This window comes from Filobasidium floriforme (assembly GCF_021052385.1).
Source record: "Filobasidium floriforme strain CBS 6241 chromosome Unknown HD553scaffold_6, whole genome shotgun sequence".
Classification (NCBI taxonomy): Eukaryota; Fungi; Basidiomycota; class Tremellomycetes; order Filobasidiales; family Filobasidiaceae; genus Filobasidium; species Filobasidium floriforme.
The window spans coordinates 883,773-909,067 of NW_025763627.1; the positions used below are offsets into that span (position 1 = coordinate 883,773).

The 25,295-nt window shown below is 50.9% G+C and overlaps 8 protein-coding genes across 8 annotated transcripts; 5 read left to right on the forward strand and 3 right to left on the reverse strand.

The window, feature by feature from the left end:
- Positions 1 to 248: 248 nt before the first annotated feature.
- On the reverse strand, positions 249 to 4,861 carry HD553DRAFT_308279 (uncharacterized protein). Its single transcript, XM_046179522.1, has 17 exons — positions 4,492 to 4,861; positions 4,254 to 4,418; positions 4,089 to 4,189; positions 2,912 to 4,018; positions 2,644 to 2,836; positions 2,341 to 2,583; positions 2,150 to 2,275; positions 2,046 to 2,080; positions 1,961 to 1,974; positions 1,807 to 1,900; positions 1,625 to 1,740; positions 1,463 to 1,567; positions 1,303 to 1,406; positions 1,215 to 1,230; positions 1,083 to 1,155; positions 546 to 1,028; positions 249 to 481 (listed from the first exon to the last, which is right to left on the reverse strand). The coding sequence occupies exons 1-17, from the start codon at positions 4,694 to 4,696 to the stop codon at positions 386 to 388; spliced, it is 3,276 nt and encodes a 1,091-aa protein (XP_046038223.1). The 5' UTR covers positions 4,697 to 4,861; the 3' UTR covers positions 249 to 385.
- Positions 4,862 to 5,076: 215 nt separating this feature from the next.
- HD553DRAFT_308281 (uncharacterized protein) lies at positions 5,077 to 6,265 on the forward strand. The gene is made up of 3 exons (XM_046179523.1): positions 5,077 to 5,717; positions 5,798 to 5,830; positions 5,899 to 6,265. The coding sequence occupies exons 1-3, from the start codon at positions 5,151 to 5,153 to the stop codon at positions 6,088 to 6,090; spliced, it is 792 nt and encodes a 263-aa protein (XP_046038224.1). The 5' UTR covers positions 5,077 to 5,150; the 3' UTR covers positions 6,091 to 6,265.
- A 730-nt stretch (positions 6,266 to 6,995) lies between these two features.
- On the reverse strand, positions 6,996 to 8,937 carry HD553DRAFT_308283 (DExH-box splicing factor binding site-domain-containing protein). The gene is made up of 3 exons (XM_046179524.1): positions 7,768 to 8,937; positions 7,488 to 7,684; positions 6,996 to 7,420 (listed from the first exon to the last, which is right to left on the reverse strand). The coding sequence occupies exons 1-3, from the start codon at positions 8,857 to 8,859 to the stop codon at positions 7,120 to 7,122; spliced, it is 1,590 nt and encodes a 529-aa protein (XP_046038225.1). The 5' UTR covers positions 8,860 to 8,937; the 3' UTR covers positions 6,996 to 7,119.
- A 1,879-nt stretch (positions 8,938 to 10,816) lies between these two features.
- Positions 10,817 to 13,500, reverse strand: HD553DRAFT_308286 (uncharacterized protein). Its single transcript, XM_046179525.1, has 11 exons — positions 13,330 to 13,500; positions 13,170 to 13,251; positions 12,975 to 13,078; positions 12,608 to 12,717; positions 12,520 to 12,536; positions 12,331 to 12,428; positions 11,932 to 12,252; positions 11,673 to 11,849; positions 11,457 to 11,582; positions 11,257 to 11,367; positions 10,817 to 11,168 (listed from the first exon to the last, which is right to left on the reverse strand). Exons 1-11 carry the CDS (start codon positions 13,392 to 13,394, stop codon positions 11,063 to 11,065), a joined length of 1,317 nt encoding a protein of 438 aa, XP_046038226.1. The 5' UTR covers positions 13,395 to 13,500; the 3' UTR covers positions 10,817 to 11,062.
- Positions 13,501 to 13,740: 240 nt separating this feature from the next.
- On the forward strand, positions 13,741 to 14,217 carry HD553DRAFT_340656 (uncharacterized protein; the record flags this gene model as incomplete). The annotated part of the gene is made up of 3 exons (XM_046182571.1): positions 13,741 to 13,750; positions 13,819 to 14,102; positions 14,182 to 14,217. 3 exons carry the CDS (start codon positions 13,741 to 13,743, stop codon positions 14,215 to 14,217), a joined length of 330 nt encoding a protein of 109 aa, XP_046038227.1.
- Positions 14,218 to 17,354: 3,137 nt separating this feature from the next.
- Positions 17,355 to 18,902, forward strand: HD553DRAFT_322956 (uncharacterized protein; the record flags this gene model as incomplete). The annotated part of the gene is made up of 4 exons (XM_046181349.1): positions 17,355 to 17,394; positions 17,681 to 17,929; positions 18,000 to 18,478; positions 18,564 to 18,902. The coding sequence occupies 4 exons, from the start codon at positions 17,355 to 17,357 to the stop codon at positions 18,900 to 18,902; spliced, it is 1,107 nt and encodes a 368-aa protein (XP_046038228.1).
- Positions 18,903 to 20,219: 1,317 nt separating this feature from the next.
- Positions 20,220 to 22,777, forward strand: HD553DRAFT_334508 (uncharacterized protein; the record flags this gene model as incomplete). Its single annotated transcript, XM_046182150.1, has 6 exons — positions 20,220 to 20,902; positions 21,080 to 21,111; positions 21,187 to 21,417; positions 21,687 to 22,001; positions 22,081 to 22,293; positions 22,356 to 22,777. The coding sequence occupies 6 exons, from the start codon at positions 20,220 to 20,222 to the stop codon at positions 22,775 to 22,777; spliced, it is 1,896 nt and encodes a 631-aa protein (XP_046038229.1).
- Positions 22,778 to 23,216: 439 nt separating this feature from the next.
- Positions 23,217 to 25,295, forward strand: HD553DRAFT_322958 (uncharacterized protein; the record flags this gene model as incomplete). Its single annotated transcript, XM_046181350.1, has 5 exons — positions 23,217 to 23,265; positions 23,327 to 23,580; positions 23,614 to 23,915; positions 24,555 to 24,621; positions 24,684 to 25,295. 5 exons carry the CDS (start codon positions 23,217 to 23,219, stop codon positions 25,293 to 25,295), a joined length of 1,284 nt encoding a protein of 427 aa, XP_046038230.1.

The window sequence follows — 25,295 nt, forward strand, 5'->3', positions numbered from 1 at the left end:
CCCCGTTCTCAACTCGCTTTATCACGCCCCCCTTATACCCGCCTTGATTCTGGAAGAATCCGTTATTAGCCTTGTTAAAGTGCCGTTTGCTCTCTCCTGCTGCCAGGATCATTGCTTCGATCCATACTTAGTTGCTAAAGAACCTCCTTCTGCCCCCTTTGATCATCCACTACAACCCAAAGCTGGGTCTTTACATACACAAATATCTGGAGTAGTTAAGTTTCAATGGAGTTTCTTTGCACGGTGGACACGAGACCATAAGTCTGATAGAGCGATATCACATCTAAGCGATCTGCCGATTCTGAAGCGGAACCGTATGCGAATGTTGTGCTGTGCTAGTAATACAATCTTTTGAACGGAGACTGGCCTGTGTGCCAGTCCCTCTCTACCTGTATAAGATCTCCTCCTCGTCTGCATGCTGAAGTCGTGGCTGGAAGAGGAATGATTGCACACCAAATAGTGTGCGTGCGGTGTTCAATAGCTGTGACAATCGATTGTTTAGCATTGATGCAGCAGTATGCAAATCCGCACAGGACAGGACTTACGTCTACAACGGAGTGACTCAATTTCGAGAGCGCCTCGCGCTCGGCACAGGCGTATAGCACTGCCAACTCTGGACTTGTGGTCCGCGGAGTCGGCAAGCCTGCGCTCTCGCTTCGATGGGTCGGAGATCGTGACCGAGACCGGGATCCGCTATTTAGGTGTTCCTCGACAGCTTTCGCCCAGTTATTGACCGCTTCTATGGGAGAAGTCATGAACTGAGGCAAAGGTGTGCGGGACCTCGAAGCGTGAGCGACCGCAAACATGACGACGTAGACTGATGATACCAAGTTTTGTCGGAGCGGAAGCACATCCAGTACCGTCTCCTGGCGAGGGATACCTTGTCGAATGGTCCTGATCTCAACGAGGAGATCGTAGATCTTGGCGATGTCGTTATTGAGTTGTACATGTATGGCGTACGGTTTCGGGAGGAGAGAAATCTCAAGTTGTTGAATCGTCGCAAGTGAGCGACACTGCCCGATCCCGATCTATACGACGTATCTTTTAGCAAGGCCTCGACTCCAGTTGTGCAGGTGTCTCACCTCGATACTACGCTCGAGCCCGGCGTATTGCTCTCCTGGAACGCGATTTACCAACGACGGCCGAAGATTCTCGCTATTGATAGACTTGACTTAGCATTTACTCTCGGACAACCAGGTTCTCGAGCAACTCACCGACTCATGGTCAGATCTTTGGGGTTCATAATTGCACTTCCGTCAGTAAACGGGGATTTACTGACCAATTTTCGGCCGCACGACTAACACAAGTCCCCTAAAGTATCCAGAGTCTGCGCGACTACCTTGTGGTATCGAGTTCTAGCATGGTAAGGGAAGATGAAAAGGTTGACAAGAAAAGCTCCCACGATTCTGATTCGACGGTATAAGCTGGCCGCAGACGAGCAGACATACTTCAAAGTGCTTACCCAATGACTATCTGCGCAGCACGCCATAGTGCAACGATCAAGGCGCCATGGTACGACTCCCGCTCAAGGTATGGGATGAAGAGGATGGGAGGTAAAGTGATGCCACTGCATGAATCGAAAAGTGAGCACGTTGCAACGGAACGCACAAACATGCAGACTTACGCAACGATACCGATCCCAGGGGTGTTGGAGAACAACATCAACCAAGCGATCGGTAGACTCGCGACAGTAGATACTGCGCTGAGTCCATATGGCGTTCCCCGTGACATAACGTAACCCTGTAAAGATTCCGATCCTCGATTAACCGAACTCTTCCGCCAAAAACCCAATGACCGAGAGCTTACAACGTAGCCAACAACCGCACCAGAAACAGTGCCGATCACACGCCACACTCCCAACCTGAAGGTAGCGCCGGTGGTGACGTCCAATACATACATGCTGGAGAGAACCTCTTGATCAGCTTAGATCTGATGCTTGCTAGGACGGCAGACGGCTTACTAGCTGATGACAGACTGAGGGGGATTAGGAAGCACAAAACCACTAAGTCAAGAACATGGACATGCACATCGCAGCCGATACTTACCCATTGCCCCCTTGCTGAAACGAAATATTTTCTGCCTATGTCGAGCGGGAACGTTTATCTTCAGGGTCAAATTTATATCTTGTCATACCTGTTTTGAGGCTCACTTTGACTTCCGAGCGGCAACAGACCCGGTAAAGACAGGAGCATAACACCCAAAGCCAGTTTGAAGGCGTATTGAATATGTCGGGAATGCTTGAATTCCGAGATCGCTCTCGACAAAGTTAGTCTCCCTGCAAGCGTGTATTCGATCTGATCAGAGGTGACCGTTGACGACGTTCTTGCGACCGAAACTCACGGGAGAGTGTGCTGTCAGCGTCCCACCACTTGGCATACATCAACTTGAGCCTGGGTATCAGGTCTTTCCATGGTGTCCTCCTCCTTCGCAGCTTCTCACGGGAATCCGACTTTTCGTCGTCGTGCTTTTCCGAATCCCGCCGTTGATGACGCGATATCTGGCGTGCCAGATTCTCTTCATGCTGGGCCGCCTCTCTGGCTTCTTCTCGAGCCTCCGCGTCGTCGACATCTCCTCGGTTGGACTCTATTTGACACGGGTTAGCTAACACCCACGATGACGCAAAGAGTCGAATCGCAGACCTACCTCGGATTTCCTGTGTCCAGCGATCCGACTGCAAACCCGCTTGGATCGTACTTCGTTCCAGCCAGGCCAAATCGAATAGTGGAAAGTAGAAACGTTTCCGCTTGAGTACGAAATGCCCGTCCTTGCTATTCTGACAGGCAAAGTTCAACAGGTCCCTTGTCGCGTTGCAAAGCAGGCTGACGTCCTTTGCGAGCTAGTGTCGAGATAACGTCACCGACTCGACATCAGTGTCAGAGTCAAGGTCTTATGGTAAGAGTTCGTTACTTACATCCAGGATTGCTACTAGCCAAGCGGCCGCCTTGACACGCTCCTCTTGCGCTTTAGCGACATCTTCCTTGCTAAGCGTAGCGTCAGGGTCGATCGGAGTGGATGTCCCGGTCGTATCCTCGGCATGATAACCTCGACGACCTCGCACCTTGTCCCGTTTGAACAGCATCCTGGCGATATCTCGGCTAGACAGTTCCTTCATTTCCCTCTCTGTGATCATTCTTCCGCTTTTAGGCTGGGAGAAGAACCCCGTCTCGAGCCAAGTGAGGAGATCGTGCTCGTAGCTCCAGGTGGCGTTCAAAAGAGCCTCTTGAGAGGCAGCGAGCCGTCTTCGAGGATCAGACGGTTCACCAGCCTTTCTGGCCCTCGTCTTGTGGGAAACGACGTGATTCTGCCAGAACCCGAGCGGTCCGCCCAAGTTTTGCCGCGAGTCGCTATCGTCCTGGTGCCAATCGTAGGCTTCCCGTACGGCTCGAAGCGAATCCTCGATAGCCAGCGCGATCAACTCTCGGATCCCGTCCAAGCTCTCCTTGAGCTGTTTTTTGCCATTCCCCGATTGGAGCTCGAAGGAGTATTCGCCCGAGGTGGTCTTGGCCAAGTCTTTCACGATAGGATTTCGACCGATGTGTGTGTACAGGATGGTCAAAATGGGTCTGAGACGACGGGTCGACATGGGATCGTACGTGATACCATGCAGAGCTGTCGAATAGTGTTCACGAATGATCGGGAGGAGCGAGATGAGCGGCCGGTATTTCGGTTTGACGTCATCCTGTTCCGCCAACTCGATAGATTCTCTGGCTTGTTCGATTTGAGCCGGAGGAGAGTAGGCGGTGGGAGTTGCCGACTCGTTGCTCGCGTCCTCCCGCTCTTGTTCCATGCCGTCTGCACCACCGTCGGACAACGTCCGAGAGTGGCGGGACACCGTATTCCGCATGACCCCTCGACCTCGAATGCCAGCTGCGAGTCCTTTCAAAGCTTCTCCGAGTATGTCATTCAAACGCTTGCGTTCTGGAGGTAGTATAGTGTGACCGATTATAAGGCTGATTATGGATAAGAGTGCCGACCAGAGAGTTGGATAAAAGAGCAGCAGGAAATGGTCGGCCGTAAGCTGCAGAGGAGTGGTCCTTGAAATCAGCTACCAGCAGTAAAGCTACTCGCGGTCAAGTGCAGATACTTGCCACTCTGATATTGCTTGTACCGACCAGGGTCCATATGGTATGAAAGAGGAGGATCCGGGAAGCATTGACCAGACGTGGGGAAGTCGATCGGATCCATCCCGCTGATATGTAAGCAGTTTAGAGATCAGTCGCACTTGAAAACAATGAAGCAAAAGAAGGACTTACATATAAGTGCTATTATCACCAGACCAAAGGCGCAAACCACCCTAGCTCCGATCGTCTCGCCTTCGACATTTTCCGGGAGCGACGAGTGCCGATTGCAGAGGATGGCAAAGTAGAGAACGAGGTCCGAGTAGGCCAGGGCTACGACGGCTCCAAGGAAACAAAGAGCTGGCAGACCAATTGAAGAGCTTGAGAATACGCAACATAATTCCATTCGCAAGACTCGCGATGTACGACTGACCACTGCTCTCGATCAAGGTGCTTAGGGTTCCGGCGGGGTAAAAGTACAGGAATTGCAGGGTCGAGACCAAAAAGGCGAAACTCCCCGACAAGTCCGCGATAGGCCGGACGGTGATGAAAACGCAGGAGAGCAAGGCGGCGATGACGGGTGGTAACAAGCAAGCTACGACATTGCGATCCGGTAGGCCAAAGTGGAGGCGGATCATCTCGTTGAGGAGGATCGGCTCCGGGAGTTTATTCTTATTAGGCGATGTTGAAGCGGCCGATCGCTGATATTATAAGTCTATTAGTCCCGATGGTATATCATTACAGAGATCGTCGCTGGCCAGGAATGTCCTGAAGGTCGGGGTCAGTGGAAGATGAACGTTGAAGATGCGAGTTATCAAGTGGCAAGTGGTTTGACTTGGGTACATGATGGAGGTGATCGACGTTTTGAACAAGGTGGAGGTCGATTCACAAGGGGGAATGTGGGTCATCGAAGAGTCCAAGGTCAGGTTCATGGTAGTAGTACTAGGATAACGACTTGCAACCCTACGAGGTCAAAATAAGTTGATGAACCTCTTGATGCTTGATGTCACCCTCGTCTCTTCTCGATCACACAAGTCTGAACCGACTCTATATGATACACGCAAGTGATCTCCAGGAAAACCAACCGCGACAATGACGACCCGCCTCTCTAGAACTATCAGGCCCGCGATACAATCGCTAGGTATTCGCCGCCTACACGCTTGTACACCTCTACGCAACGTCGAAGCGATACCGGAATCTGAATCTTCCACGCAAGCCAGCCAACGCAGTCGAGCAGCCGAAGCCAAGGCTAAAGCGTGGTACCTCGAGGAAGAGGACGATCTCGCCCCGACACTCCCCAGTCGCTCTTCTTCGGGACCGGTCTTTACGACGTATAATCCCATGACCACCTTGCCAGAACCCGCCGCCGATATCCCGCTACAGAGCCTGCCTCACGACGTCCCTGAATTCGCCAGACCCCTACATGCCTTTCTGACCGAGAACGAGCTCTTCGTACCGCATACGATCAGCTTCAACCGGACAGAAGGGTCTAAAGCGTCCAAGTCTGTCGCCGAGTTTCCTAATCCCCAACCGGAACGAGGGAAACGGAGGAGGAGCAAGTCGGACAGTGGGGAGGGGATCGTAGTTCCTGGACACGAGGTCGGGGCGTTCTGGGATTGGGTCGTGGTAGCGCAAGTTGCCGCTCGAGGAAAAGGAGCCGTAAGCAGACCGTCATAGCGAACAAATGGCGTTCAGAGCAAGTCCTCATCAGATTCTGTGTTCGCGCTTCTTGTCTCTAGGTTGGTAGAGGGGAGCGGAGTATAAGAGAATTCGTAAGTGCGATAACCTCTCCAAGAAACGTACCGACATTGCCGGCTGAACCTCCTACTTTACACTCTAGTTGTACTACAACCCCCTCAACGCCCCAGCTCGCCCTCGAAACCCAGACAAACGCCCAAACCTACCCCGATCCAACAATCCAGATTCAGATTGGACGCTCCTAGACGCCGGACGTGGGATCTGTATCAACATCATGACCGCGGAAGGTCGCGAAAGATGGGGACTCGAAGACGCTTGGAAGGAGAGCAGATGAGGACGAGTCTTGTAGGGTGTTGATCGCTTGTCTCCCTGGGCGTAGCCGCAGGCTCCAAAAAAGATGGTCTGTATCACATAACCAGGCTTCGACTGGCTGAGAGAAGTATCAATTCTCGCATGGAGTCCATTTAGCCTTTCGTCCATAGCAAAAAGAGCGAGAGCCTTTAAGACACATATCGATATATCTAACACTCTTGCAGCTGTTTGGTGTGCCTAGCTCTCACCCTCTCAAAAGACGACCACAGAATCTCGTCCTTGACAAAGCCAAGAACGGGTCGGAGAGCGGCCAGCTTGTTATCTACAGACTGAAGGCTAGATGCCCTGGACTGAAGCCACGTGGTGAGCGGATCGTGTTATTGCTATTTCCCGTACGTATATAGCCTGTGACAAGGTGGAACTCGTTGAGACCTTAACCGTACCATAGCCCTTGCCGGCCTCCGTTTCTCCTTGGTCTTAGGGGATGGTTGTTGGCGGGCTATGCTGCTTCAGGTCTACGACATATATGAGGCCAAGGGGGTGGTGTACCCCACCCTGATGAGAGAATAATATACATCGACTCAGCGTCATTTCAGGAATTGGCCGAAATAGGCGAGATATTTCCCGACTTTGTCTCTTTGAATTTGAGCAGGTGCCCCCTTACCTTTGAGACGTGGCGACTCAAGTGCAACAAGGATCTATAGACCGTCTACCTCCGTTCGACGTGGATAACCGAGCTGGCCGAGCGGTTGGGCTGTCTGGTAATCATTGGAATTCAAGCTGGATCTCGGGGATCCGAGACCCAGCATGCCTCAACCCCGATGGGAGCGCCTGATCGTGGCAGTCAGCCGACTCTCAAGGTCCCTAATTCCAGGGGCGCAGACGGATCATGGCAGCGGAGACAAGGAGCTCACGGACCGAACCAACAATATTGTGATTTAGCTTTTTTATGTTTTTAACGGCACGCTTGCTTTCACGTGTGTAATTTCTAGATACCCTACAGATGCCATCGCGGATCAACATCATCGGTCTGGTGATACCGAAGCACCACCTATCTCCTCCGATCGTAATCCCCATCCCTATCTCGATCCGACCGACGGTCCCGACCCCCCCTGTCCCGCTCCTTCTCCCTATACCTATCCCGCTCCCGATCCCTATCCCCACCTCGTTCTCGTTCACGATCCCTGTCCGAATCATATCTAGAACCACCCCTTTCCCCATCGTCCCTCCTGCTCGACCGGTAACGATCGTCGTCCCGCCGTCTAGAGCTAGACTCATAGTCCCTCTCCCTCTCTCGGTCACGTGAGGAAGTACTGTATTCCCCCCTTCGTCCTGAATCCCGGTCGCCATTCCTGCTATAGTTGAAATCAGCTTCAGACGATATCTTTCCAGTCAAACAGATCCTTCGGACCGACTAACCTATCCCTGTTTCTATCCTGATCAAACCCGTGTGTCTCCCGATCACCATCCCTCCGCCTAGATCTGGACGTATCGCTACGAGGAGGACTAACCGACCTAGACCCTTGCCTAGATCCAATTCGGGCGACGCTGGACCCCGATCCGGGAGATCCAGCTCGAGAGGTTGAAGTAGAGGTAGATCCGTCGATGTGGCTTTCCTGCGGTGTTACAGCATACAAACATCAGTCATTGATTAGAACTTACACCTTCGAGAGGAAAACAGAGTCGACCGAGAACTCACCCTGGCCCGCTTGACGACGGGTATATACCCTCTTCCTCCTCTCGTAGCATAATCCTCCTTCCTCTTCCTATCCCTCTCTCCTCTGCTCATCCCCTCAGTATTGCCCTTCCCCTGTCCCCCTTTTCCAGATTCCGACCCAGGCTTCTCACTCGCTCCCAGCCCTAACCCAGCCGGCCGACGCTTAGGCTCGTGGACTTTCGGATTAGGTCCTGAACCTGGGTTCCAGCCCATTCCCCTTAAAAGGGCTGCGCCGAAAGATTCGATGGGGACAGAGGAATAGTCCTCCATGGTCGATTCTTCGGGGCGGGTGAGGATGTCTTGCCGGAACGCGTCCGTCTCGTCACCAGGACCTTGAGGTCGGTCGAAAAGGTTGAGAGTGTCGCTTTGGAGGTCGATGGTCATGTCCCGAGATGAGGAGGAATTTTCGTTGCCAGACTCGAGGACTGCACGGAGGGCTTGTTGTTCCAGGCTCAGTGTCTCTGTCTCGGTAGACAGCGAGTCGGTCGGAGGCCCGGTTGAAGTAGGAGTTGGCGTTGTGGTATCACCGTTTACCTGCTCTTCCCCATTCACCGTAGAGCTCTCAACCCTCTGCAATCCTCCCTGTATCACATCGTCTCCCGACCGTTCTACTAGGTCGTCCGCGGTGATAACCCTCGGCCCACCCTCAGGCATATACGTGGGTTTCCTGGATTTCGCACCCTTCGAATGAGACGACTGCCTCCAATCCCGATTGGGTAGAGATGGAATGACCATAGGCCCAGCCGGCCTCGTTTTATTGGAAGTTTCCAAACCATTCTCGTTGAACCCTACGATGGCTTCGTCTTTTCCCTTTCCTTTGCCTCGTCCTGCACCCTGTCGACCTTGGTCGACTTCGTCTTCATCGTCATCGTCTCCCCCGAAAGCAGATCTCCGAGGACGATCCTGTTCTAATCTTCGAGTATAGCTCGAAGTGGACAATGGAGATGGCCGGATAGGCGCTGTAGGGATTCGGAAAGGGGCGGTAGTAGGAGTGCGGTTCTGGTCCGTGTTGGTTGACGAGGAGGACGACCCGTTGGTAGGCGGGCGGATGGTGAATGAGATTGGCGTGGACATGGTTGATCGCCAATGTCGTTGAGTTAGTGGCAAGAGGCACTGGAAGTCGAAGGTAAGAATCGAATTGGAGCTTACGACGATTACTAGCTATTAGCTACTAGCTAGAACCGTAGTAACTTAGTAGAGCGTCACTCTTTCGAATATGGCCAACCTCGAGTCGACCGATTACGTAAAGATTACGAGAGGTAGGGAAAGGCTGAAACCGTTCTGAACCGGTGAACCATAATCATCCCTGTCATGTTCGGCACTGCGCATGTAGCGACAGCATTAGCGACTCATACCTCATCGAGCGGGACGATGCTTCGGATAGAGTAAGCTCACATGGGTTCAATCGGTAATCGGTTCGGATCATTTTAGCCAGATCTGTCAATGTGTATTGTTCGAGGGGAATCTCAGGCGGGTAAACAGTCGGGTCAAAGCTGATTCTATCCGGTTGGCTACCTCAAAGTCGAGGCCATGACTCCACCGAAGCCAGCCAAATATGATAAACGCAGAGTCGCTCAGAGGAAGACACCTGGCAAAGAATAGACACAGGTACGCTGTGACAGGTGGCCTGTTATTAGTCATGGTATCTCGATCTTTTTTTTACACTCTATTTTGGCAATCGAGCATACATCTTTCGACCGAAGACTAAAAATCCTTTTCGCCGTAAACGTAACCCTTTCGATCGTAAATCTCGTCTCCTCGATCGTCAACGTCAGTTTTCCCCTTTGGATTCAACCAAGGGTCCGCTTGCGCCACAATTTCCTTCAACATGTCAACATCAACTCCTAACCCCTGACCAGGTTGAGCCAGAATTGCCTTTGCCAGGCCAACGCATCGTGGAAATCGCGGATCCCCAAAACCATCTTGTCCAGCAGTGATGCTGATCCTTGAAGCGAGACCATCAAGAGCGTCTTCTTTGGCAGTTCCGGCTCTCTCGAATTGGACTTGCCCCTCTCGGAAATCGGTCTGACGGAAAGATGCCAGGATACGCTTGATCTTTGGCCTATTTTCCTCTTCTCGCCTCAGCAAGGTCGCCAGTATATGCTGAATACTTGCGATAAGCAGCGGCTTAGCCCTACAATTGGGTTGTAGCAATTCAGCCTCTGCAGTCTTGAGCAGCTGAATGGCTTCACAGTTTCTCATGCCCTCGGCTTTCTTAATGATACCGCCATCGATCTTGTTCCCGACCATCTTCGGTAAAATGGCAAACTTTATAGTCCGGTACTGATGGTCAATGGATTCCTGATTTCCGGTGGACACGCTGCCGACTGTATCGGTTGTAGCTGTTGGAGCGCGATCGGCGGCGGCCACCTGGAAGGCAGAGAAGTCTGGGGCAAGTAATTGTCTTCCTGTAACTGTGGTTTGCGATCCCACATGAAAGGAGCTCGGTTCTATCGTAAAAACGCTGTCGTCGAAGCTGCCGTAATCCATTGTGGTGCCGAGATGTGGCGTCTGAGTGAGGTTTTGACCAGTAACTACCAAAAAAATCGATGCTCCGAGAATTTGACGGCTGAAAGGGAGTCGAACAGTACCTAATGCATTGAAGGACTAAAAATGTGGCGGCATTATATAGGTTCCCTATAGACAGGCGAAGGCCATGAAATGCAAGGATCATACTGCTGGGAAACAAAAGAAGCTGCACAAGGAAGGAAAGGCGGGGCGGGGAGGCAAAAGTGATGGAACGCAAACTCTCACTCCTGCAGAAACAAAGGAAGGTGTGCAGTGCAGGGAAAATAGTCGAGCAGGACAGTGAGACTAGCGGCCGACCTGGTATACGTCCCTTAACATGTGCCGCCCTATACTTGTATGAGCATTCTTGTTGTTTGACATCAAGTTTGCCAGTTCCAGTATTCCCTTGAATCGATAGCATCGCCTGGAATACGCGCTGGTAATCAGACACCTTGTACGATTACAGTTTGCGTCTGGATGAAATCTGATGACTCAAAAGGATCCCATTACCGGGACCTTACAGTAAGGAGACTCCTGCATAAATGCGGATCTGCGCTCAATAGATCTCCAGTGTTTTGTCCAACAGATGCGAAATGTTTGCGATCCGGCTCGTTTGCATGGCATGTATGAGTATCTTCGGATTTTATCTCTTATGCTTCTGTGTATCTGTACCCGAACGCATCTACAGTCCACATCCCGCACCCTCCTACTTCATGTCTAGACGGTCTATACAAGGCGTTCTTCCTCGAATGTCGATTCCGACGCCATTCTATTGCCGCTTCCTCCTCTCCTCCAGCGCCTGCTCGTTCTCCACCCAATGACCCGTCTGATCCTTGTGTCGCACGGTGAAACAAGCGATACCGAGGTATTCCGTGCTGTGGTTCCACCACGTACATTCGTATGGGGTCAGCTCAAGACAAGACATACGAAATCCCGACCACGATGATGCAGAGCGGCACTCACATCTGCCAGATGGTGCTCTTGGCAAACCTGACATAGTTGGCAATGGCGAACAAGGCGGATCCCGCCACGAAATACCACGTCCTCGCATCGGTCGTCTGGATGAACGACTCGCTATACATACAAAAACGCGGTCACCAGAGAAGTGGTGTTTGCATAGACGTCAGCCAACTCGTGGATTTTGCGACAGACGGGATACTCACACTCCGAATCTGGGCAAGTTGGCGTCCACCGCACCCAAAAAGGTCCAGATCATCATCCCGTTCCAGTAAGGGAACGCGCTCTTGGTCACGTGCGCCAAGATCAAATGGCTGACTTGGTACGAGAACCTACAAGTTTCCCGATGCAAAAATCACACCTCAACAGGATCAGTACGGTAACTCCTCGAAGATTTGACCGATAGCATCGAGTCGACCTACGTAGCAGCCCAGTAGACGGTAAACCACAAGATCTTCTCCGTGGGCACGATATCCACCTTGGGTCCAGCCAACCAGGCGACCAAGAGGACGGTGTGGAAGAAGTAAGGCAAGAGTCCCAGAAGAGGTTCTAGGACGGGTTTGTTGGCTTTTCTCCTAGCTTGGATGACGTTGTAGTAGCTAGTACAGAGCGACAAAAGATGTTTGAGTAGTGAGTGGGACTTCGACGGGATGGACGAGATGAAAGAGACAATATACTCACGCATTGGCAATGTTACCCGCCAATCCCAAAGCCCCAAAGTAGAGGAAACTTTCTACGACGCTAACCCCCTTCAACCATTTCAACTGACTCAGACCACCATGCAACTTCTCTACGACGTCCTCCACCCCATGTCCGATGCCCATCCCAACCAAGGATTGGAACTTGTGCGCGAGGATGGGCAAAAAGTCGATGACCGGAGTCTGCCAGAAAGCGGGCGTCTTGGCGGCGGTAATAAAGTACATTCCGCAGATCAGGAGGATACCCTCAACCGGCCCGGAAAAGGCCGAGAGGTAGAGGGTGCCGGTGTGGTATTCTTCCCAGCTGCAAAGTGATGTGAGATCTCGCTCCATCAGCCTCGTCTCTCTTGATGCAAATTCTAAAGTCGAAAGCGAGACTCACGTAGAGAGGTAGAAAGTCGCCAGACTAGAAGCCTGACAGACGACGGTCCACCACGTCCTGGTCTGCCCGAAAGCCGCCATACAGAGGATGACCTCGAGCTGCCATCGCACAAGAGCGCAAACATCATCGCATTAGCCCCTAGTGCGTACTTTGTCGGGAGAAGCAAAAGAAGAAGAAGTTCCAACTCACACTGGTGTTGATCGCGTCTACCAGAAAAGAAACGATCAATCAGCTCAACTGAAACATCTTTAAACAAGGTTCATTCTTCGCAACTCACCAATCCCATGATCGAACATCTCCCCCAAAGGCCCAGCCATACCCGTCCTCCTCGCTTGCTTCCCATCGATAGCGTCCATGGATTGGTACAAGAATAGACCGATACCCCATCTGTTCCCGGTCGTTGCATTGACGGTAAATTCGGTATCGAGTCAAAGTCAGGTCAGGTCAATATGAGATCCGGATGGATTGATGGTCGAGGATGGCGAGAGAACGTGCGTGTTGTCAGGTTCAGCGGAACGTTGCCAATTCAGAAATAAGCAGATTGGGTGATACACGCAAACCGAAACATAGGATAGACATGATATTTGATGAGCCATCAACACAATTGTCTTCACAAACTGTAGCTAAATACCGGCAGGACTTACGATAGATAGACCCATGAAGGTAATTCTTTCCCCTCGTATTTCGGGTCGAAGAACAAGAGTGTGGCTATGTTCACGGCTACGAATCCTAGACCGATCGAGGTGATCTATCGCGGGTAGAGCCCAAAGAACACGGTGATTCGTTTCAGGATCCGCTAGAACTTTATGGAGTGCTAGGGGACAGCGAGGGGGACTGACGGTGTTCGGTGCAATTGTTTTCGGGAAGTAGGTCACCAGGTGATTCCAATACGGTGTCAGGATCGTCTTGGACAAGAGGGACCTGTTGTTCGGTCACAGAACCAGGAACATGATAAGCTGGTAGATTAGATATTTAGTACGAGGGAGGTTAGATACTTGCTTGTCTACCCCAGAATACTTGTAGAGATTGAGACCTTCGAGTTGTTGACGAGTGAGTTTACCCATGGTGATCGGTTTTGCGGGCCTAGCGGACTCCGTTTTTTTCGGAACAAGCGTAGGATGTAGACTATGAGTTCCTCTAGCCGTATTATATGGTCCTCTTTCGGCAGATATAGACCTGGAATGGTTGCTAAATAAACAGGTTGACAACTTGATACTCGTCATCATAGCCCCCCCACGGGCATGACGTTGGTGACGGGTCGATCACGTGAAAGTGGGAAAGTTCGGCATTCTCGAGGTTGAAACTGAGATCATCTGGCATATCTTGTAGTTGCTTCGTTGTAAATTGTACCGGGCCTTCAACCTCTATTGCTACGAATTGCTACCCATACAGTCTTCTACATTATCCAGCATGAGCTCATGTGAGCTGCTTCTGATCTGCTACAGTTCGACCGTTGCTAATCGGCCCCACTCTTACCACTACCCATAGCCGCACCCACCGACGCCTCAAATGGCGAGTCCGTACAATCCAAGCTGGCCGCCCTGGCCGCCCGTCAATCCAAGGGTCAAACGACAGACCCCAAAGCTCTGACAAAAGCGTCTACCAAGAACGCCCGACTTCCCGCTCAGCCTGTTGAGGGAGGCTCGACGACCAAGGCCACGGCGAGGCAGAAGAGCAGCAAGAGTAAACGTAAAGGAGAGAAGATGAAGGAGAAGGCTTTGGGGACTTCGGAGAGGTTGGGAACCAAGGTGCAGCAGCGAGAGAATAGGAAGGTGAGTCTGAGAGAATGCTTTCAAAAAAATCCCCGCACTCCGTCCGTCACTGACCTGTATTCTTGTTCGCCATTACCAGTCTCAACGAGAACGAGCCAAACGAGCATGGGATTGAATCCTCGGCTACCCCTTTTCCTCTCGCTCGTTCACTTGCGTTCTCCCGTCTCGTCGTTTGACCATTACTCCGCCGAAGACGATAGTTGTCTGCGACTTCCCACACGCCGGACTTTCCTATCTAGTCCGGGTCTCGCACGATTTCTCAGCTTCGCGCCGACAACCACCAGAGGCTGCGAGCAACCCTCCGTCATCCAGCATTCTAGTTTCTTCAAAACACAAAGTCTCGCCTCCCTTAATCGGCCTTACCGGAATCATCCGTCCTGCCTCATTCGACCCCGGTTCTTGCCGGCTGATCATCCAACTCAATCTTCAGACCTTGCAACCTCATCGCGACAATCACCATAGACATATCATGCATACCATACCTCGGACTGGCCTAGCTCGTTTCACATCGCGTCACCGTACGAAGCAATACGACGGTATCCCGACTCCTCTGTTTTCGCTCTTTAACTCCATCGGCCTCTCCTCAGGTCCTGTTTTCAATGTATAGTGTACTTGTAACAAGTCGTCTGTCGTGATGTATACTACATTTATCGCAATGTCGGACATAGGTCCGAAAGCGATCTCGATTGCCTCGACTCGACCTAGCTGGATGTCCAGTCGCTACAGCGCGGAATCTCGACCGTTCCAAAACTGAGAAGAAGGCAAGAAAAGCTTGAATTCCCAACGTTTCTCTCCTTTCACGGTCTCCGAATCTGTGGCCCGTGACAACCTTTGTAATGCGATCGCGTCTTTACATAGGCTGAAAGGTGTTCCAGCGGCATAGCACAAAGGAAGATGTCTTACGTTTCTGGGATGGCAGCTAGCCGAATGAATGGAAACCTGTCTACTGCGACCGTTTTCCAGCATTATAAAGATGCGCCCAAACAGAGTTTGGAGCTGGACCTGGTGGTTCTACCTTGCTTTCTTCTGTTGCAAAGACTTTGAAGCCTCCATTGCAAATGTCAACAATCACTTACAACTTCAACGTATATGCCGAGGGCGATCACGATTCTGGTCAAGATGGCGAGTACGAAATCGATCCTGACTACGTTTTCTCAGCGAAACGTAAGTTATTGGTAAAAGCTTGTCGATTCAGATCGCAACTGAGGTCGGTATCTTTTTTGGTTCTTGAAGAAGAGCGAGGGTCGTTTCACAGGACTGATACCAACCAACTGGGTGACACCAGCGCTCCAGACCAACTCAATGGTATGTCTACCTATTCAACATTCCGCTTGCATGTTTAGCTAGTGCCTGATGACGTCGGGAATGATGCGATTTCGGCGCTCCGGTATAGAAAGAGACGCCTTGACTGAACAAGAAGAAGAGGAACTAGAAAGACTGGCAAATGCTCCTTGCGCATGCGGTCAGCACTACTACGAGCAAAGTTCCTCTGCCTGCCAAGATGGTCGCAAGAAGGACTTGCACGGGACTGTGAGCGCTTGGGTCGACGGTCGCATTCGACAAGTTATGCCCTGGTTTCCAGTCACTGCTATCGATGACTTCTATCGCGCAACGTTTGTCGCAAGACGTGGCAGACCCTGGACGGAAAAAGAGAATGGTGAAAGACTCTGCTGTAACATCCGCAAATGGAGATCACTGACTCGATCATCCTGCATTCTACCAACATAGTCGCTTTCATCAACACGAGCAAGGCGCGCCGCACTTACGGCAACAGACTAGCTGCACGCAGACATCGCCGCAAAAAGAATCGCGCAAAGGAAAGATCAAGGACAGGTTCGAAAGGGGATCGTAGTGTGGCGAGAACGAAGCAGGACGAGTCAGGCTATTCCGTCCTCTTGGATTCAGATCCGGACAGAAGCGAGGTCCTGACCGGTGGCGGATTGGGAGTCTCCAATCTTGACGCCTCTTCTCCCTGGACAACTTCGACCAACAATGAAGAGCCCTCAGGATCAAGTCAATGGGATTCTTTTGCCTTCAACTCGACGTTTCAAGGTCAAGACCATTGGTCAGATTGGGGATACGGTAGAAACTCCTAGCTTACCGGTTGTATGACAGGGTCGGACATAGATGCGTATACCGAACCATTGAAGCCGAGAGATGTGTATGTTTTCATTCGGAGGAAGTGAACGTGATAAGGTGATATGCAAGAACAACAGGACGTTCCCGCTCCAGGGGGAAATACATGCTCGCTCCCATGAAGCTACAGCTTGAAGAGACTATTGTGTTCAGGAGGGGCGCGGCAATCGTATTGATGATTGAAGGGGCCCTGACAGCAGCACCGCACAGTTCCCTACCCCGATCACTCAGTTTGTCATTTGACTATCCACTACCAACAATCAATAAATGCGGGCTGTGCGCAATGTAAGTGAGACGATGAGGAAAAGACACGCCTCCTGATTGCCAGGCCTTACTCTAGCTTGAGATCAGATTGCTCCCGCTGTTTCGTGCTGTCGTTCTTGCGTTTTCGGCAAAGTCCCTAGACTAGTGAGAATGCAGATCTGCTGATATGGCTACTCCCAATTCTTGCCTAGGTTGCGATTCGAAAGTGGAACGCGCCTGATGACCATTCCCGTAACCCTTCACTGTATCAACGCCGACGGCCCTTCTTGTGCATGTTTTTCTCCCCCTTGAGCGAATCGGCATTGCCGTTGAGTGCAATACAGTTGAGTTATGCAAGTGGTGTCGGCGGTACCTAGAGTTGGATTATCACGATCCACAACAATCGAGGATCTATGGTCTGGCTGAGTCAGGTTGACACTCTGCTGCAAAAGTGTTGGTTCCCTTGAACAACATTTTGTGCTCAAAACACCTTCTGCTGGTCGATCCGAAATTGTGGTTGATCGACGGCCTCGTTCCAGGACCCAAAGGAATGTCAGATGGACCCGATCTGGCCTGTATGGGTACTCCGAATGGCAATCACCATGTTCTCATCCTTGAAGAATGGACAATTTATCGGCGTTTCCTCTGTCGCGACACGTGACAAGCGGCGAGCGCCCAGAGATAAGTGCATAGCGAGACGCGAAATCGGTGCTGGAACAGAGCACATCGATGGGGAGGCGAATGAAAGGAAGCCCGTTGATCATCGCCATCTATATATACCCATGCCCATCGAGATGAAGGTTCCGGGCAGAACAGATCGACCGATTCCCTTTTCCTCTCATTATTGCTGCACCTACTTGAGCGCCAGACCAAATGTCATCATATGTGCACGACTCTGACAACCCTGCCTCGGGTGAGTTCCGTCATTCACTACAGAGATGATTATTCTGGTAGTGGATGCCTAATCTCTATAACAATGCCTCGAATCGATTGACGCTGATTTAACGGTCTCGACCGGGCACTGGACTATAAGAGATTGGAGAATCGTCTCTCTACGAACCTGCTCAAGGCGTATCTCACAACTTACCAACACAACCCAAAAGTAAGCAAGTCTTCACAACAATCTATGCACGACAGTTCCCGTCAACAGCTCATGAGAGCGACTGTGTCAATATATTGACGATCATGTCCGCAAGCAGATTCTTTGAATGCCGTGGATAAGTTCTTATGCGAGGAGTTGGCAAACAGTCGCGCCTGCACATGCGGTCAGAAGTCATACGAACAAGGTTCAAACACATGCGAAGATTTGGACAAGCATGACAGGGTCGAATGGGTGAACAAACAGATGACGCAAGTCATGCCCTGGTTCAAGTCATACGTCATCGATGACTTTCACAGGGACACTTTTGTGGAGAGGCATGGTGATTCTTGGACGTTTGCAGAGCAGGGTGAATACTCCACGCTAGCACCCGTGTTTAACGTTTCTGAATTCCTTCACCTCCGTGCCAATATTTCCAGTCAAACTCTGCAACAACAAGGCGCGTAGCACATACAGGAACAAGGTCAACTCACGAGCTTTTCGGCGCAGGTCAAAAGCGGCCCTACAAAATTCAATTGATCTCGGAGTGAGGGGAACTATGCAATATTCGATCCATTCCGATCATTCGGAGTCAGTCCCTGAAAAAATTGACAGGACATTGGAACCGTCCAACGTTACTGCATCTTCATTTGCAACTGAACAGGGAAAGCTCGAGAAGAGGAAAGCGCAGGGCAGGGAAAGACAGAGGTTGCACCGTTTGAGGAAGGAGAAAAAGTTGGAGGCACAGAGGAGACAAAGGTTGGAGGAGACACAAGGGCTAGAGACAAGTTCGGACGGATACCCTCTGTATTCGGATTCTTCCGGCAGAACATGTGTCCAGGAAATAACAGGAAAACCATCGTTTGCTGCACATGCGAACCAATATGAAATCGTAGGCGGCTGTTCGACAGATCCTATGGTGAGTTAGGAATCTGACTTGCAATCATGGTGCAGGTGTTTCCGGCAATCACATCTCACTTAGCTAATCATCCCTTATTGATCAGAGCATCCCAGGGAGCAGTGCCCATGAGGACCAGGTATTTACACGTCTTGGAAGCTCATTCGACCCCAATTGGGTGACCGACTCTGAACGGTCACCAGTACCACACAGTCAGCCTTTCTTCGTCAACGCAAATAATCGTCTACCGATATTGCCTTCGGCTGAGCTGACGGGAGGGTCGGACCAACAAGAGGCGGTCTCGACTGTCGCACATGAAGACCTTGCGCCGTCTGGGCTCTCTATCACGAACGAACGTCAGATTGAGGGATCGAGAATAGACTCGCCTGATACGGCCTACACTAGCTTAGGGAAAATCTTGTACGGGGATTGGCGGCCGTCGTAGCTTCAGGTCGGTTGGGGTTTGATTGTACATCGCTTAGAGAAAGCTGCTACGGAAATGAAGGTATGTTCAACAGCTCTTGCATACCAGTCATCTGCAGTAAGATTATGCGACTCCTTCAGCCACAAAATTGCGTTATTACGACTGAGGCTGGTGTCTGAACACAACTTGTGAAGGTGCCGCCTCTCTCACGATAAGACTACGAGTAGTTACGGCCGGATCACCTTACGTAATTTCAGCCTCCAAGGCTCCTTTTGCTTCGACGATCGCCCTGTTTTCATTCTCGAAGCAAGGCTGTTCTGATGACGTACCGCGAAGTCACCTTAAGTAGCGCTCTTGGCTATCGATTCCAGGAAGGTTTCTAGCGTCTCCATCTGACTTGAGTGAAACCCCCTCATCCGATAGTCCACAGAGTCAGTGATCCGGGCGACGTGGAATAGACTTTTATCAGATGGGAGGTTCCCTATTGTTGAAACCCGTTGCTCTGTTCGTACGCCTTGACCGATTTGTTCAGATTCTGTGTATTGTCGTGAAACATAGGTGCGACGCACAACATATCCCCATATTGTTCTTCGGGACATCATCTATCTACGCTGAACGACTTCCAACTATGAAGGATCATCTTAGATATCGAAACCGTGCAAGCTATAGCATGGGGAGCTACTCCAAATTCAACAAATCCATGTGACTTCTTCTATACCTTGATCGAGCGGAACGTTTTAGCGGGAGCAATCCGCGTGTTTCGACGCGTCTTCCTTTGTTCCCTGTGGCGTGACTGAATGTCCTCAGATCGCGACAGATGTCATAGTAGCTTTCGATATGTATCGTGTTCGGCATCACAGGAATCGTAGCCCTGAGACCAGATGACACCTGATCACATCAGCAGTATCGTCAGTATACATGTGATGCTCCTTTCGAGAGATTCGTCATCGCGCCGTCAGGTAAAACGGATACTCGTGGCTTGCCTCGGAACTCCCTTTGTGGCATCGGCTCGTGAATGCGGAAGTGGAGTATATAAAGATCAACTCATCGAACGATGCATACTAGTGTGCCGATTTTCGCCTCATGTGGGTAGATCAACAATCATCAAACGATGTCGTCTTTGAAGTCGAGTCTTCTTCGTCAGGTGCTAACCCGAGACTCGGCCACTACTGCTTGGGAGTCATCTACCAAAAGCTCCGAAATTGTAGGAGACCATTCCGTGACCTCTCATCCCAGACCTCAGAATTATCCAGACGATCTCCACCCACAATGGGGGCCTCTCGGATCCAATTGTTGGCGAGTATCTGTAGAAGACGAAACGAATGGACGTCCTAGCGAATGGCTATCATCGCGTACTGGTATGTACGACTGCCGAACTCTCAGGCTGTCGATTGGGAGTGTATTACTTATCTTACGCGTTCTCAACCCTCACATTATGATATGTACGACTCGGGAACGGCAGCGAGTAGGGGAAGCTTACATCATGGCTACGCCTGCAGTGTGAATACAGCGATACCTGTATCGTCCCTGATCGGGCCGGAATCTCCTTCGCTCAACCCGACCGAAATACATCACTGCCAGAGATGTGACGGAGCTGTCAGGTCGAATCCCGAAGAGGTGGTACGATTAGATGAGGCTCTGGACGAGAGGAAGAAGAAAGCCCTTGCGACCAATACAGTCAATCCTCTTCAGATTCGCGATGAGTGGTTCTGTCAGCCGTGCAAGGTCTGGAAGTGGGTACACCCTCCTCAGAAATGTCTGGCAGGAAATCACATGCTCGCACACCAGACTGCATGTAGGGGAATATGGAGAGAGACGAAGGCCGAAGGGATTCACGACATCGAGCCTTACATGTTTCTCAATTGGTTATACGGAAGACCGATCAAGAGACTGACACGGGATACGGATCTGGACAGGTACCGACTTTACTGCCTCGATGTGGAAGATTTCGAGCCGAAAAAGAGAGTAGTCGATCCGGGTGATGGAGTCGAGTCGCCATCGTCTCACCAAGATTTGGTATTGTAGCCTCATATGTACTCGTCGTAGGTTTGTAGTCAGGTAGTGAAAATTCTCCTTGATTGCTGGAAGGGAACACAAGAACCACTTGACCCTCGCCATCGGGTTACGCAACATGCGAAAAACCAACATTCCGGACTAGGTGATCTTGAGGGGCGAACGAATGAATCTATGATTCGCAGCTCTGACCGACTTTGTCTAGCGGATGAGCAAAGTAAGCGTCTTGACTGATGAACACAATCGTCGCGGTAAGCTCGGAATCCATTGATTGACTACGATGGGTCTGTAGCTGTAGACGAACATCAGCGTGATCGTTGGGATGCCTGTAATGGGGTGGGGAAATCTTTCTCTTGTTCATGTCCTGGAAAGATGACTTACAGCCGCCTTGACGACCGATACCTTGGCACACCTCACGGTGAAGTCGCTTGTTCCCCTGAGCCGCCTGCTGCTGAAACTAATCAGAGGGGAAAATGGCAAGGGAAGGCGTTTCAGCGGAAGGATACCATGAGTAGAAGGCTGAGTACGTATATACATGTAGAGCAGTTGAGCAACATGCCTCAATGACCTTCATTACTCGAGACTTTAGTCGATCTATTACGATTGACATAGCCAATCTGTGCCGTAACTCTGCAACCCCGCGATCTAGAAATCCGCCCGAGGGCTCCGCCTGCATTACCTAGAATCTTGAACGTCAATCGCACGTTTTGAAAAGGCTTTTCGCTACAACGAACGCAAGGCGTACTCTTATATACCTCTTTACGGAAAGGATGTCCCGCTTCGAATTTACAGAGGAAGTTCAGGAGAGATTGAGGCGCCCAGCTGCGAATGAAATCGATGGACCAGGATTTCTCTGGGAGTGTCATGTCTACAATAAGGACCACCAAAGTTGGATGCCAAGAGTATGCGAGTGCGATGGATACTACTGGCATCCGGCTCCCTCATCCTGTACCGATCAGATCAGGCGGTATAGGCACGAAAAGCTGAGTCTTCCGGTTAAGGAGGCTTTCGAACAGGAACATCCGACTTACAAGGGGCAGGAGTTGCATCTATGGATGTACTTCTGGGTTGTCAAGCGTGATAACAAGCCATTTGACCCAGCAAAGGGTAAATTCATGTGATCTTTTACTCTCTACATCGAGCGTTCAGCCCGTACTGATCATAATCAGCCTGTTGATCGCATCAGCTGAAATATTGTTGGAAACCGAGGCTTTAAAGGGAGAAGTAAGGCGCAACAAGCAAAGGCTCGCGCAACGCAAAAGATACCGAGACTCGCGCCAGCAAATTCGTTCCATCACCAACAGCGTGAACAGTCGAAGTTCAGCTAAATCCAGCTCAAACACCAGTAGAACGAAGAAAAACCGGAAACAAGAGAAAGACCAAGTTGCGCAATCATTGGGTAAATTTTTCAGACAGTCGAGCTCTGTATATGTCGCGATTCTGACTATATGACGGTCTCAGATGTTTCGGCTGCCGATGTGCTCGGCGATTCGCTCTACGTCTCGCCCAACGGCGATCAATTTTCAAGAGGAAGCCATGAGATGGGACATTCCGCCCTCTTTCGAGCTGACACCTTCGCAATCCCTCAAAAGACCATGGACGATCAATGGGTACAGGACAGCCATTTGGGATCATACAGCAAGTCGTTCCTCCATGACGGGAATGGATATCTAGGGGAATCGACCCCATCAGAGACAACGGTAATGCGGGAGCTCCAACGATTGACTTCGATGGCCACCAGAGAAGAATCTGTACTGTATGAACTGCAGCCCCAAGGTGGATGTCAAGCTGGGCAAGAGATGGTAGCTCTGCCAAGCTCGATCTACAGCTCGGGAGAGAATTCGTACAGGGATTGGGAGCCTGAGTGGTTTACACAAGATTGAGCTTTGATCGAAGATTGCTCAGCGATAGCTGGTATAGAGAAGAATGTAGATACCTAACTCTCCGATGATTTCAAGTGCAAGACGATCTTGATGCGGCTGTCAACCGTTCTGGCGCTTTGTGTCAATCGAGGAGCGTACGGCCCAAAGCTTACGAGGTCGCGGTCTGGCTGGGACTAATTGAAGTCCGGGGACGATCGAGTCTCCTTACATAATCCTAGATTCCTTTGTGATCTGCTTCCTTTTAGAATGCCAGCTCCGTTGTTAACTCCTCCTTTCTCGTTATCAATGGCAAGACTGTCTTGCTGGAATGCAACCAGTATAAATAGCGCTAATCGTCAATTCGAGAGTAGTTCGAACGGTTCAGGCTCGGTTTATCACAAGACTTCCATCATCCCGCTCTACAGGAAAAGAATCAATAGTCTACCAAAATCGAGAAACCATGAGCGACTTTCCAACTTCGTATCATGACCCTTCGTTTCAGGATCCAAGTAAATCGACGACCATTATGGTTGTAGGAAATTCCGCTGATCCCGATCATTTCCTATACAGGGGCTCCGTATTACTCTTTACCAGAGGGTACGAAAGGGGTACAAGATTCTTGGATGTCCCGGTCTGAACCTGATCCTTCCAGCAATCAGGATGTTGATCCTGACTCCCCTCACACGACCGTTGCAGGCGGTACATCGGGCGAAGTGACATCTTCGGGCGATTCAGGAAATCCATACTCTAGTCACGATTCAATCCAATCTAGAGATCCCACTTTCGCCACTGCAATCAACAAGACAGTATCGGAACCAGAGCGGGTAAGGTTGACTCTTATCCTTGAGCAACGGCAGAACATAGGCGCTCGTAGGCTATATACATGCCCAGACTGCAAAGAGCTCATGTGGTATGGCAAGGAAGGGTGTGCCAATCGAGGTCACCAATCGTATCATTCCGTCGCATTGGAAGTTGTTGCAAAGGATCTGGTCGCGAACAGTTGGCCGCCAGGTTCGCAGGCCGAGGAATACCAGATCTACAACTATGTCAAGGGCGAGAAAAGTGTATATGCAGACCGGAAGACCGACCGCCGAGCTCATACGAACCGGATCGGTGCACGGGAAAGGATGCAGAGGATACGGGCGAGGCAGCAGGGAGAGTGAAGAATCGAATCTTGTCTTGCATCAGACAAGATTTTCCGTGCTTTTGCCGCTACGCATCCAACTGTGTGTTAATTCACAGTTTTAGCACGTAGATTCTGCCCTCAAAGACTATTCGATGTCGCGCTTTCTGGAGCTAAGGTATCGCCGTAATCTATATGCGCGTGTCTCACCTCCGTACTGTAACACTCGGCGCGATACCGCGCGCTTGACTTGTCTGCTCGCTCGCTCGTGCTTTCGCTTCTACGTCTCTATCAGCTGTCAGCTTGAAGCTCTAGGTTTTGGTTCGTGACATGACGAGCGGACCTGAGACAGTATCCGGCAGCATTATCGACAATTTTGGGCAGAGCGTTAAGTTTGCATGGCCTTGAGTGTGTCTCCTTTCTTTGATATGTCTCAATCGGGAAAGGTTTAGTACTGCTGATACTCCATCATGGGGGCCAGCCCATGGAGACGTCACTGGGAGTGTCTTCCTTTGTTTCGTCAGGGTGCCGCTGATTGAGAGACATCGAGACTTGGTTCTTAAAGCTTAAGACATAGCCTCGGACCGTCCGTCTTGTCGAAACAATCCAGTGCTTCGCCTTCCTGTACAAGTGAAACTAGTAGTAGTTCATCATCATGAGACTATGCCACTACAGCGATCAAGGAGAGAAAAGCATGAACAGTAATAAAACATATGCAGACGAGTCCATTCATCACAACGCGGTGAGCCTCCTCCTCGTTAGGGTTAGAGGGCCCTGATAATAGAGCTGATTCTTTAAGCTTAGGAGAGAGATCCGCTTGATTCTACAATCGCGTCCTCAGGTGCTGGACTCTCTCTCGAACAGGTTTACTGGTCTTTACCTGAAACCGTCACGCATTCTACGTCATCCCGACAAGCCTCGGTACCTCGACGAGACTACGACTCGGCTTGGTTACAACTGGAAGATCAGCAGATGCAAAAGGATGTGTACAACAGATGCGTAACGTGTGGAAGGAACATGTGGAGGCCCTCTGACTTGACCGTCCATGGTATCGACGGCGGGACTTGTGTCGATGCGACGCATCTGCACTACCAACAGGCCTCTCTGGATTTCCTGCCAAGGAGACTCGCGGAGGGAGGGTATGCTGATACACACGTCAAACCTTGGCACATATTTGCCTACAGTCAGGGCGAGAATCTGACAGCCCACAAAGAAGGCGATTACAAAAAAGCTTTTGCAAAGTGGGAAAGTAGGACTAGATCCGAAATGGAGATGCGGAACTGGAAGAACAGGTTGAAGGGCTCTTGGACCATCCAGCTGAATCGAGATGCAGGCCAACATATAAGGTCTCGACCGGAAGACCGGGACGATGCCGATCACCTCCTCGCGACTACCGGCAGGGTCCCGCCAGAATGA